The 13,453-nt window shown below is 31.1% G+C and overlaps 2 protein-coding genes across 2 annotated transcripts in view; one reads left to right on the top strand and one right to left on the bottom strand.

Annotated features, from left to right (window-relative positions):
• Window positions 1-2,251: 2,251 nt before the first annotated feature.
• LOC148629429 (F-box/LRR-repeat protein 12-like) lies at window positions 2,252-8,357 on the bottom strand. Its single transcript, XM_088550842.1, has 3 exons — window positions 8,194-8,357; window positions 4,730-4,891; window positions 2,252-3,622 (listed from the first exon to the last, which is right to left on the bottom strand). Exons 1-3 carry the CDS (start codon window positions 8,289-8,291, stop codon window positions 2,938-2,940), a joined length of 945 nt encoding a protein of 314 aa, XP_088406968.1. The 5' UTR covers window positions 8,292-8,357; the 3' UTR covers window positions 2,252-2,937.
• LOC148629428 (inositol hexakisphosphate kinase 1-like) overlaps window positions 8,330-13,453 on the top strand; it is a 23,704-nt gene continuing 18,580 nt past the window's right edge. Inside the window, exon 1 of the mRNA XM_088550812.1 lies at window positions 8,330-8,461. The gene's annotated coding sequence lies outside the window, so the exon portion shown is untranslated. The remainder of the gene's footprint in view (window positions 8,462-13,453) is intronic.

Below are 13,453 nucleotides of genomic sequence, written 5' to 3'. Positions count from 1 at the left end.
AAATGTCAAAATTTTAAAAAATGAAAAATGAAACAAAATGCAACGATTACACGAATAAGGACTATGATTCTAATGATCAGCAATTAAATAATTTGGGGATATTTCGAATTATTACACAGACAAAATTAATCTGTATTGTTCTCCTTAAAATAACCAGTAATCTTTTACATTTTTTTCTGGTTCAAGTTCAAAGACAACTTTGAAATTGAGACACTAGCATGGTTTTAGTATGGAGACATGTAGTGAAACTTCAACATCCTCGCCAAAAATTAATAAATCACTACAGAGATTCATATAAAAAAAGACGTGAAATAGGTCTTGTCAACTCCAAAATTAAAAGTTTTTTTTGTTTTTTTTTCAATTTTCTTTCTTTTCCTTTGTTCATGAATTTAGTTTATATATTATTGAAGCAAAAATCCTCTTTTTAATATTTGAATGGCTTAACTCCTACTAGGGGTTGTCAAATGTGAAAAAAGTGCAGAAATCTTCAAAGGCAACTTTGACCAACTAGATTTTTTAGGCTATGTTATTTTGAACATTTTGCCAGTTTTGAACTTCAACCCCTCAGCCATGTTAGAAGATTAAAATGGCAATTATTTTAGTTTTTTAGATTTCCAAGGACAATAACTAATATAATAGGTCCTACAGTTTAATTCAACACAGAGAAAACTTTATAATGTTCAATCTGAGGGAGGAAGGTTGAAATTATTTTTGTGTATCTCCCACAGATTTGAAAATATAAATTAAAACTGATATTTTTAACCATGTGTTCTTAAGTTAGCTATGGCATCCATTTTCATGCTCAAACTACAAAATCAACATGATTTTTCATCACATACCCTAGTCCTAATTTCCTTTGACCCTGCAACCCTCCACTTTTTTATTTGGATATATACCAATGGACTTCTGAGAAAAGTTATGGCAAAAATTACAACAGAAACGCAAAAATGTTGTTTTGTGGGGCAAAACTCAATTAAGCCACAGTTAGACCCATGAAGAGTGGGGCAAGTATGAACGCAACATTCAAGCTTGATACAGCTCTGAATTTTATTGTCATCAAATGTTTGACACAAAATATGACTGACCAGAATTTATGTGGTTAAAACTCTTTATATAAAGTTTCATCAAAAGCCATTAAATAGCTTAAGAGAAATCAGTGTCTTTATTATATACATGGTCAGACAGACAGAAAAGGTGATTCCTATATGTCTAAAGAATTTGCTTGTAGTAGGTTTTAATAATAATCACTGAATATTTAAAATCTCAACCCAAAATAAATACAAGCCTCATCTGTGGAATTGAAGTTATTGAACCCAATGGTATAATTTCATAGAGATCTATACACTTATACTCAAGTTATTGTGCATACACCAGGAAAACATTTGTTTTTTTGTTTTTTTTGCCCCTTTTCACCATTGAATTCCTGAACAATTCAAGTTATTACTCCTAAAATAATTTTAACCTTTCTTTTGCGCACACAAGTTTTTATGCAGAGACCAAATGACAATGATAACAGTGAGAATGACATTATATGACTGCATATTGTTTTGTGTCCTAGAATTAATTTGTTTGTTTGTTGGGGTTTAACGTCCGAGCAGCAATATTTCAGCTATATTCAGACAATCCTAGAATTGAAATCTCCTGCAAAAATATTTAACTTCAGTCATGTTAGGGATGAAGAATACTACCTTTTATGAAGATGTTTGCAAGAGGAGGAAATATATCAGTCAATAAAAATTTATACAATGCATCATATGTTTCTGTTGTGTCTGTTTTGTGGAAAGGTTGTTTCAATACACCCCAATTTCATAAGGTGCACATGTATCAAATATAATAATGTATATTTTTTAAAACAATAAAAAAAAAGTCGATGTTTTGATATGGTCTCTAGAAAATTTCAAATTTTGATGTCAAGTTCTGTAAATACCGTATTCTAAGTGACTGAATAAAAATATGAGATGTTATATAACAGGAAGGGTCAGAGGTTCAAATTAGTTTAGCCCCTAAATTTCTGATCCATTTTTATTAAAATAGGTCCTGGACCTTTATATTCTACATTTAATTTCTAATTAAGATATTTTGTTTTCCTTAGGTGGACCTTTGATTTTATACCATGGACCTTCCACCCTCAAAAGTAAATTTGAATCTGTATCCTTTCAAACTGATAATGCATATTCATTTTCAAGTAATTCACCATTTATGTTGTTAGGTTCAGAATGTTTGCTGGTGCTTCTAAGAAGAAACTGATGTCTAAAAAATTAAAAAATAATTTATTTCTAAAAATATCACATCACAATAAAGAAAACATTCATTTAAACATTTAAAATGATATTATCATAATCATGATAATGTTAAACATAGCAATGTATGCATATATTATTTATTTAGTAACATCAGCTGAAGTAGTTAGAACCTTAAACAAACTCTAATGCCAAATGATTTTATATGATATAAACCTAGAAAAAAATAGCAATATATGATAAAGTTATACATGAAACTCTAATATGAAGATAAAGTTAATGAACATGATTAAAAAAAACCAATGTCATAAATAAAGTTCATTATATATATATACAAAGAAATCTAATGATATACAAATCAAGTTTCATGTAGTTCATTCCTGCCTTATAGATTACATATCTATATTATCAGTCTTCACAACTAACTTTCTAGTTCACAGGCCCGAAATACATTTTTCAGAATTTTTTATATAGTGACTGTTGGCCTGTAGTAGATAATTTTACAGGCCCACTTCCATTTAGACAAGCCTTGGGCCTCGAACTACAGCTTAATAGTGGAGACTGCTATATCATAATTATTATTGACAACTGTATACATGTACTAAATTTTTTTGACCTGGTTTCCTTTAAATAGTAAATAATCCATGTAAATTTGAAATAGCTTCTTAATTAAATTATACATGATTATTTTACATTTTTAATGCTTCCCTGAATCAAGTGTTGTGATAGTACAACCCATATCTTCAAGTCTGTTCTCTACATCAGGTGTAAGATGTGTAGTATTACACACCAGTGTTTTTAGTTTCTTCGCACACAGTAAACATTCCAGACCAGGAGCCATGAGAAGATCACATTTCTGTATATTTAGATGTTGGAGGTCAGGGATACCTTCAATGAGAGTAGATATTCCTGAATCAGTGACCTTGCTACCACGAATATTCAATGTTTTTAACTTCTTCAAATTCCTGGACAAATGGTGCAGAATCAAGTCTGTGCACTGGCAGTGAGCTATTTCTAATACATTCAAGTTAGTCAAAAGAGTAGCAACTTTTTCTAACCCTTTCTCATTTATTCTATAGCAAGCATTGGTATTGAGAATTTCAAGTCCACTTATTTTAGAAATGTCATCCATATCATGGTTATCTACCCTTATAGTTTGTTCCAACACTAAAGATTTCAGACTGGGAATGAGTGTATGAATACCCTTGAACCACCTTGGTTTCCATTGGGAATGAATGATTTTAATAGAGGTCAGGGTTGATGGCAGCTTCATTTTTAGATTTTGTAGTTTACAGTCATAAAGAGCAAGATGTCTGATACTTGGACAACGCTCATTCAAGTCATCAAACATGGCCTCTGATACAGGGTTTTTGTCCTTGATGGTTTCTAAAAAAAAGAAAAAGAAATCAATAGTAAAAAAGTGGTACATGTATTATCAACAAGGTCCAATGTACTTATGTCCAGAATAAGTATTAATATCCAGTTTGCACCTTCATTCAGAAGCTTAAAAACTGTTATTTCCTTTTACTATAAGGGATTATTGTTGAAAACATTTGCTGGCTTCGATGATTAAATAAAAATCCAATTGTAGCATTTTCCAAGATATGGATTGCCAAAATAGACAACAACATAAGGCACCCAAATGTTTGAGCAAATGACTTTATTAGTCTTACCCATAAATCCTTACTGATGCCATACAACTCTGCTCAAAGACAGTTCAGACATTCAGAGTTCAGACTATGACAATTTGGAGAGTATAAGGACAATCAGGACCATTTAAACCATATATATATCAGGATCATTAAAACCATATATATCAGGACCATTTAAACAGTATATATCAGGACCATTTAAACCATATATATCAGGATCATTTAAACCATATATATGGGACCATTTAAACCATATATATCAGAACCATTTAAACAGTATATATCAGGACCATTTAAACCATATATATGAGGACCATTTAAACCATATATATCAGAACCATTTAAACAGTATTAGAAGGTAACTAGATAAATTAACCAGGACTGACTAAATGAAATGGTATGACTTTATGTTTCTTCGGAAGCGTTTAAGGTTTCACCTGCCTCATATTGATATTTTTGTCTTCAAAATCTTTGAGCCTAATATCCATATGATCAAAGTTACTAAGAACGTCTACCCTGTTATAGGGGATACAAACTTCAAAAGTTAAATGACTAAATGAAGTATGGTAAGGCATAATAATGCTTCAAACTATAATACTTACGTATATCACCCCTGAGTTGTAAGGATATGAGACAATCTGAGAAATGAGATCTGACAACTTTCCAGGTTTTTAATAGGTTTAATTTGTACGGTGTTAGATTAACATGTTTCCATAATGTGTTGTCTCTGGCTATTCTTCTCCATTTTCTACATACCCTTTAAAATAACAATGTAAAAAAGCTCTATAAGAAAGAACATATATCATTTGTCCATTTTTCTATATTTCCCCAAAGCATTTAAGGAGTATATCACCCCTGAGTTGTAAGGATATGAGACATTCTGAGAAATGAGATCTGACGACTTTCCAGGTTTTTAATAGGTTTAATTTGTACGGTGTTAGATTAACATGTTTCCATAATGTGTTGTCTCTGGCTATTCTTCTCCATTTTCTACATACCCTTTAAAATAACAATGTAAAAAAGCTCTATAAGAAAGAACATATATCATTTGTCCATTTTTCTATATTTCCCCAAAGCATTTAAGGAGTACAGTAATACTTGCAAGTCTTCACATATACTATTTTTTATACAATAAACCACAGATAGACATGTTAGACCAACAAAAACATGCTAATCAAGTCAATGACCCTTTGGTTTACAAAGAACCTTTAGATTTGTGTGTTACACTAATATACAATGTACACCCTGGCTTACAATTCCATTATGTGAACGCTGAACTTCTTACTGTGTATATTAATGTTACTTGTAGAACTTAATATACTAAAAGGCTATCTATTGAATCATAATATATATACCATGAAACCAATCTAATCCAACCTGGAATCATCTCTTCTAAACCAGATAAGTCATGTCAGGGTAAAGTGATTCATGAGTTATGATGTCACAATACTTTGATCTACTATGACGTCATCACTTACAACTAATTTTACACTTACAATTTTCTGTGAAAAGGATCATTTGCCCCGGAGTCACAACTCTAAAAAAATACTTGTGTCAGAATAATCTTCTATGGTAACACCACTCAAAGTTTTGAACATTCATGACGTTGCAAACAGTTTAGCATATTCTCAGACTTTTCTAAGGTTTGTGGAGCCAGGGTCTGTGATATTACTTTAAATGTATTTTGCCCCTTGTTAAGTTGAACAAGAACCAATTTTAAGTAAATAAAATGTTTGACAGGGAGCAGCTAAATATCACTGCAGAGCCCTGAATAGTTGAAACAAGTATGGACATACCATTCAAACTTAATACAGCTTTATAAAATTTGACAAAGGATTAGAACTTGACCACAATCAAAGTGGTCCCTTTTTGGCCACTTTTTCCTAAATGCTTCCAGTGAAAACTTCTAAATCAATTCAAACCATTCTTTTTGGGTATGGCACTTTGTGGTACAATTTCAAAATGATCCATTCCCTTTTACTCGAGTTATCATCCAGAAATAAGAAAAATACTTGCTTCTGGCACTTTTATGGCCCCCAATTCTAAAAAAGCTCAAGTCACACCCACCCACACCCCCCCCCCAAAAAAAAAAAAAAAAAAAAAAAAAAAAAAAAAAAAAAAAAAAAAATTCAATACTTCCTTTTGTAGTATGACACAGTGTACTACAATTCAAATAAGATATATTTACTCAGTCAAATTGTTGTCCAGACATCATAAGAACGCTTGTTTCTGGCCCCTTTTTGATCCTTCATTCCTTAAAGGCTCAAACCTTAACCCCATTATGACCATAGTGGTATAGAATATTGTGGAACAATATCTGAGACATCCATATGCATTAATTGAAGTTGAATAGTTCATTTCTTGGAAAAAATAGTTTTAGCACCTAATTCCAAAAGGGTAAAGGCCATAACCCCTTTAGTCAATATAAATGTTCCTTTTGTTGTAAAATTTTATAAAGATCAACTGACTAATATTCAAGGCATTGCATGAAAACCAGGTGTGTATGTACAACAACACATATGATGAAAACAGACACCCAACACCTCCATACCAGTATAGGACTGCACAAAATAGATAGGTTTCACTAGTTTTAAAGTTTACAGGTAATTCCATTTTTACAGTTTTTTTGTTTTCTTTCTTTGGTTTTGTTTGCTTTTTTTTTTAAATATTGCACTTGTGATAGAAAGATTTTTTTTTAAATATTCATGGACCTTGACAAAATTAAACTTTCAAAATTATTACATACAAATGAATAGCAAAAAAAATTGTAATATATTATTTTATCACGAATTTCCTAATACTTTATGTGTAAAATCATACTTCTTCAAAAATTAGTCAATAGAATACATCTCAACTGATTTTGATGAATTTCTTACCATTAAAAAGAAAAATTGTTGAAATTGAAATTTGGTAGTTTTGATGAGGTTATACATTATCATTTTCAGAAGAGTCATAGAGTTGAGTAGTCCGAATTTCCTCTGACCCTGCAACCCTCCTCTTTTTTATTTGGATATTGATATATCGGGTTAGAACATATCAATATCCAAATAAAAAAGAGGAGGGTTGCAGGATCAGAGGAAATTCGGACTAAGAGTTTAGTACAGAAAAAAAATAAGTGTCATAAATTTATTTTGAAATAATGTAATGTTGTAAAATCATTAATTTTCATGGGAATTTTAATTAGAAACATAAATACAATGTATGTGGTTTTAATTAAGAAATAAATCCCAGAAACTCCATTTTATCATTGTTTTGTCATAAGCTGACCATTTATGCCACATCATTTTACCCCGAGTTTCCGGGATTTACTTCGATTCTAAAAGGACAATAACGGTACTGTTTACATTTTCATGACCTATTACAGTAACCTTAGACCCACAATATTTGTCCATATTTGGCTGTACAATTTATGGGAAAGGGTGAATAAAGTAGAACAATGTTAGATATGGCAATAGTCATATGCATTATAAGGTCACAGTGTTCACACATGGAGAGGAACAATGTTTCTTTCATTGACGATTGTTATTGTTTGGTTCAATACATGATGATGCATGTGGCACATGGCGATTGCTACCAAATATGTGTGTAAGCAGTTTTTATGAAATATAATATAACTTTTCTAAAACATAACATTTAATATTTTTAAATATGAATTTGATGTTCATTCACACTACTGAAGTAAACGAAAACAGCTTATACACATCGGAATGTTACTTGTGTTTGTTTACACGATTGAAGTGGACAGTAATTTACACACACAAGCCACACCCAATTAGTCACGTGCTGCTCATATAGCAATCAAAAATTAACCACAGTTGTTGTCTCAAGCCTGTTCAGGACGTCATATTAGAATAGATGTATTTAGTTTACACTTGTGGACGCCATTGACAAAAATAATACATTTTATTGTGTTTTATTATTTATTTTTATTGTAGTAAATTATCCTTCAACTTAAAGGTTAATGACATTACATTTAAAATTACTTTTCATTGACGTCAAAAGGTTGTTTGGAGACAAATCTGGGGTCATTCGGACCAAAATTGGCAAAAAGGCAAAATGACAATTGTGAATTCGTGTATTCAAACTTGCCAATATCATCAATTTTCTGTCAGAAAATCATTTAAATAAATAACAGAAAAAAATAAGGCACTTTACTTACGACTGTAAAAAATGAACATTTAAAATAAGAAATAACTTTCAAATTACTTTATCAAAATTGTGAGATTTTTCATGGAAAGATTAAATCATGAAAACTGTGGGTAAAAATGTACACGCATGTATATGAAACGTTATGATGATACCTTCCGACCAAGCAAAGCTCTTTAACTGGCAAGTAACTAAAGATTTCCAGAATAATGTTTTCTGGCAGGCAGTCGAAATTATTTGCAACACTTGCCATTTCTTGCAGAGTTGTCCCCACTTGCCGCAAAATTATATCGATTACCTCCCTTACACAAGTAACGACGTATCCGGTTTAAACAGATGATAATAGTCAAATTTACACACACCAATCGGTTCATTACATGGCATTGGCTACACGATTTATGTTGTGACAGAGACTGAGTCAAGGTATGTATGATTTAAGCCCGATTTCTTTATTCCATAAATCGCCCTACCATTACTGGCATTTCTGATGTGTGTGCTCCTGCTGTTTTATGTAGTGCCTAGTGGTACATATAGTTTTAATGTCAATTTTGGGTTGGAAGAACCGCAAAATTTGTGTGTCCTGGAAAAAATTTAGTGATATCTGATTTGCATTTTTTCACACAAGTGGTAACCAGTATATGTTCATGTACGTTGTTCTGGTTTCGGAGTAGTTCTCGCTGGCAAGTAATTTTCGCCAACCAATTTTTTCATCCTCTCCTGGGAAACAAGTTCATGCCCAAAATTCAAGGCAACTATCTTGCATATTGCTGATATTTTGCTCTAAAAAAAGAGCAATCATACAACAGTTTCATTGAGGAATCAACTTTTGGTTGGCAGATTTGGAAGAATTGCTTCTGTCTTGAAAATTGGGAGATATACTTTTGACCAGTAGCTGACAGTTTTGTGAAAATCCGTGATATAAAAGTTTGTGGCAGTTGGGACTGAGACTAAATCAACAGGTTGGAAACAGGTCGGAAATTTGGATAGTCGTCAATAGTCATATTTAAGTTAAAAGTGGTAATCCATGTATTCATTGTTTTTGAAAGATCTTTTTTGAAAAAAAATTTGGTATCTAAAAAATTGGGGTCATTGAAATATTGTATTTTACTTGGGTAAGTAACTTTTGAAATAATGAGTATAAAAATATACTGTACTTCCTTTGCATTTTAAAGTTAATGTACATGTACATTTTTGTACTCAAAATTGCTGCACACAATAATTTAACCCTTTGATTGCCGAGGCTTTTCCTTTATTTTGCCAAGGAAGAATTTGAAGATTCAAATTCAACTGTCCTGCTTATGACATTGACAATAACTTAACATCACAAGAAAGTACACATCGGCAGGGTGAATGAACGTAGAAAGAAGTATAAAACATAAAATTTTCATCACTTGAGTGTTTTTCAAATGTATTTCATACTATCAAGTTGTCAACTTAGTTGATAGTACTTATACGCATTTGATGTACCTATATAGATAAAGTTGTACCTAAAAATAGGAAGAAAAAAGGTATAAAAAAACATGAAAATTAACATATAATTAGACATTTCATGAGAAGTGTTTCCAACTTGTGGATTTTCTAAATTAATCTAATTTACCACATTAAGCCTTTTTAATACTTAAAACCATAGTAAGCATGCAAAAAGATTTCACAAGCCACTATATTTACCCTGATATTTATTTGAAAAGGATATGATAAGTTATTAAAACATCTAAGAAGAGGTGAGATGAATTTCATATCCGTTCTCCTTAAATAAGTACAGTTTAAAAAATGAACAGAAGTAAAAATGTTCATACTTTAAAGAAAAACAACATTATTGTTTGAATTCAACCTACAAGTAATTTTATTGCAAATCCTATGAGAGAGTTTACTCATTACTTTCATGTATGCAAATTAATAGGACTATGCATGAAATGACACTTTCTGCATTCCAAAGCTGGAAAAATAGGAGCAGTTTCTTTTTCTTTCTATGTGATCTAGCTTGCAATGTTGTGTTCGGTTAAATGGTTTGTTTATGTTAGCAGTTATAAAGTTTATAATCTAATTTTGACGTAGTCACATGTATTGGTTTTATATTTTATTTCCTGTTAGCGGAAGGGGATAAATCTTGAATAGTACAATTCTCTCAGAATCTCGTTTTTGATCTTTATGAATTAAGCTTATTATTTGGGACATTAAAAGGATTCCTCAAAAATTTTGTAAAACTTCTAGAAATCAATAAATTACATTTGTGCCAATGTTGTCTTTTCCCTAATTATTGAATGCTTGGCACTAGTACTTGTGAGAAGATTAATTTTGATAATCATATGTTCAGTTGACAAAATGTTCTGTGCGATTGATGTCACTGACAGGTAAATAATCTTTGTGGAACAGTCAGCTGTTCTGGGTTATCAGACTGACAACAATTACTGCACAATTTATTTTTACAAATACATGTACATGCACATTGTACATTCCTGTCTATTTAACAGGTCAAAATTTTGTAGAACCACATTTGTAAATGAATTTAAAAATTATACATGTTTGTTTATTCAATGGGTGTTACCTCCCTTAAAATTTCAAACCTTTTGTTTACATTTTCTGTATTTTCAACAATTCAGTATAATCCACTGAAAGTTTTGAAATTGAATTTAAAACTTAGTGCTATATTTTTTCCAAACCAGTTGTTGTGTCCATAATGAACTGTAAGTCTGTCAAAAGCTAATATTGTGTCCCTCTTTCCCCAAGTGAATGGAGTTCAGCATGCTGCAGCCATTACATGCTGCTCTCCACAAAGCTCTGTTGTTAACAAGCTCATTTTGAATGAAAGATCAATATAAGACTAATTTGAAAGTCAAATGTTCTATGAACAACTCAACAAAATATTTTCTATCAAAAATATTTACTTAATGACCTTTTCCTCTTGAAGATGTGAAGATGCCAATCTAATTAAAATTAAACCTACATATATTAATGGATTCCATTCAGTCACTACATGCAGTGACTGAATGGAACAATTGATAGGTCTTATTTTAATTAGATTGTGAAGAGACACCAGATTTTATTTTAAAAAAGTAATGACAGGTTTTTTCTAATAAAAATTGGAGGAAACAACCACAAAAAAATGACTTACAAACTTCTATTTATTTTATTACATGCTACATGATGTACATATTGTAATAAAACACTTGATCAACTGAAACAAGTACTATCTTTGAATAAAAAGATAACCAACCTGGTAAAATTTTGTTTTTTCTTCCTATAATTTTCTGCATTTCATTCAGGAAATAACACATGGCACACAATTTCGATACATTTTTTTCTAACGCCACTTTGTTATCAGTGTTTTGCCAAACAGGAAACAGAATTGCGATCAGGTGACTTGTGTTTCCATGGAAGAGGGTCTTGAAGGTCAAAGGGTAAAAAGCGAAAATATATCTTTAATACAGTAAAACCAAAACAGTTAGCAACATTGTCTGTTCACACGTTGTGCTGCTGTAAAACCCTCATTGCAATTTTCAGAGATTGTAAGTATTGGCTATAAACGTACCTGAAATGATTCTGGCCCTCTGGCTCACCTGATTGGACTTTTTCCTCTGTACCAGATGGCTATTTCTCAAAAATGACACAAGATCCTTTATCAAATGAAGGTTTGGTATTACTTAAATATATTGGAAAAGACCCTTTCAGTTATTATACTGCTATATTAAATAAGAGTGGAATATTTGGATTATGAGGGGAAAAGTATGAAGATACAGAAAGGTATATTTCTCAGTAACATTTCTGTTCCAATGATAATTTCCCATATTTCCCATATTTTTTAAAGTATTTCATTTATTTCCTAAAGGCTATTCAGTAGAACTTGAATAATCATTAAAGGGTCTACATGTATGTGTACAAGAATTTATTTATTAGGACTGCCTGTGTCAAATATGCATACATTTGTTTCATGTTGAATTTCAATGAAATTAAGTTTACACTTGGATTATTGTACAGTCAAACCTGTGTTAACGACCACCTGTATTCAGCGACCACCTGTTTCATGCGACCTAATTTAGGTCCCCCCAATTCATTTTTCTATTATTTTTAACTGTATTAAGCAACTCCCTGCGTAACGTGTCTAGTGACCGTATTATTTATGTCTAAATGGTTAAAAAAAACCTGACTTACGCGACCTTTTGATTTTAGCGGAAGTGTTCGAAAACCGGAAGTAAAGTAATTTTAAAACAAAAAATTCCGTCAAATTTACGAAAATATCCGGAAACTAAATACTGACGTATGAATAATAACGTTAGAACAAAATGTAGAGGCAATTAAATTGTTGGACAATGGTAGTCCAGCATATAAAGTAGCTGAAAGTTTTGGAGTAGGAAAAACACAGATTCAAAACTTCCGAAATTGTAAAGCTGAAGTTCTCGAGGATTTGGAGAAAAACATAGCTTACTAAAATTGCATTGTTTTTATTTGTTTTTAATTTAAGTGACAGATTCTTATAATCGTTAAAATAAAGAATTTATTTTTATTTAATGTACAGTACATTTTTATTTTTACATTGTATTTCAATTTGACTAAAAGATAATTTTAAACCTGTATTAAGTGACCACCTGTCTTATGTGACTTTTTTTACCTACTCCCTTGAAGGGTCACATAAGACAGGTTTGACTGTACTTCTAAGATATACTGAATGGAACTTGGTATTAAGATCTTTTGATTTCATATTAGTTCATATACTGGTCCAAAACTAAAATGAAAAAAATATTTCTTTGTGTTCTCAGATGTACATTTTAGTGTTTTACCACATATATTTTAGATATTAAAGTTGGTCTAAATTGTGTTTAAATGGGTCTTTAAATTCAACTTTCTTTGATTTTCAACCAGAATTTTACGCCGGAGGTGTATGCTGAATATTATTTTATATATGTAGATTTTTTAAAATTATAAACCATATAAGGCTATGTTTGCATCCTATATTTTTATAAGACAGGGTTTTTTTTATTATTTTTTTTAATATTATCATTCTGTGTCAAATATTAAATGACAATCCAAATTCATTGATACATGTACATCAAACTTGAATGCATTTTGTGCATGTACATGTATTCAACTCAGAATATCCTGGTAGTACTAAGACAATCAGTAATGTTAAACAAATGTCTCTATCAGTATTGATTATACAGAATGTAGGATTACCATCTTCATTGCCCTTATTATTGGTCTCACCTGATCAAATGTATAGCAGGAATGATGTTGTGCATGGGATATTTAGACAACTTACTTTCATGATCACACTTAATGTTTCATGTACAATATTTAAAAATTGTGTCCAGTATCAGAATGTTCCATGAAGTTCAAAAGAAGTCATATCACAATATGAAAGAGTAATCAAGGGAACCAAGGTTATAGCAGTAATCAAAAGAATGTAATCCAGGGACAAAG

This window comes from Perna viridis, chromosome 1 (genome assembly GCF_037379345.1).
Source record: "Perna viridis isolate PV_CMFRI_1.1 ecotype Kerala chromosome 1, ASM3737934v1, whole genome shotgun sequence".
NCBI classification, from domain to species: Eukaryota; Metazoa; Mollusca; class Bivalvia; order Mytilida; family Mytilidae; genus Perna; species Perna viridis.
The sequence above is the reverse complement of the archived record's forward strand: the minus strand, read 5'-3'. Positions and strand labels throughout refer to the sequence as shown.

Coding starts and splice junctions, on each gene's coding strand:
- LOC148629429 (XM_088550842.1), bottom strand. CDS start 8,291: ATGGCAAGTGTTGCAAATAATTTCGACTGCCTGCCAGAAAACATTATT. Junction 4,892..8,193: donor GAGCTTTGCTTGGTCGGAAG/GTATCATCATAA, acceptor GTTATTTTAAAG/GGTATGTAGAAAATGGAGAA. Junction 3,623..4,729: donor AGGGGTGATATACTCCTTAA/ATGCTTTGGGGA, acceptor TTTTTTAGAAAC/CATCAAGGACAAAAACCCTG.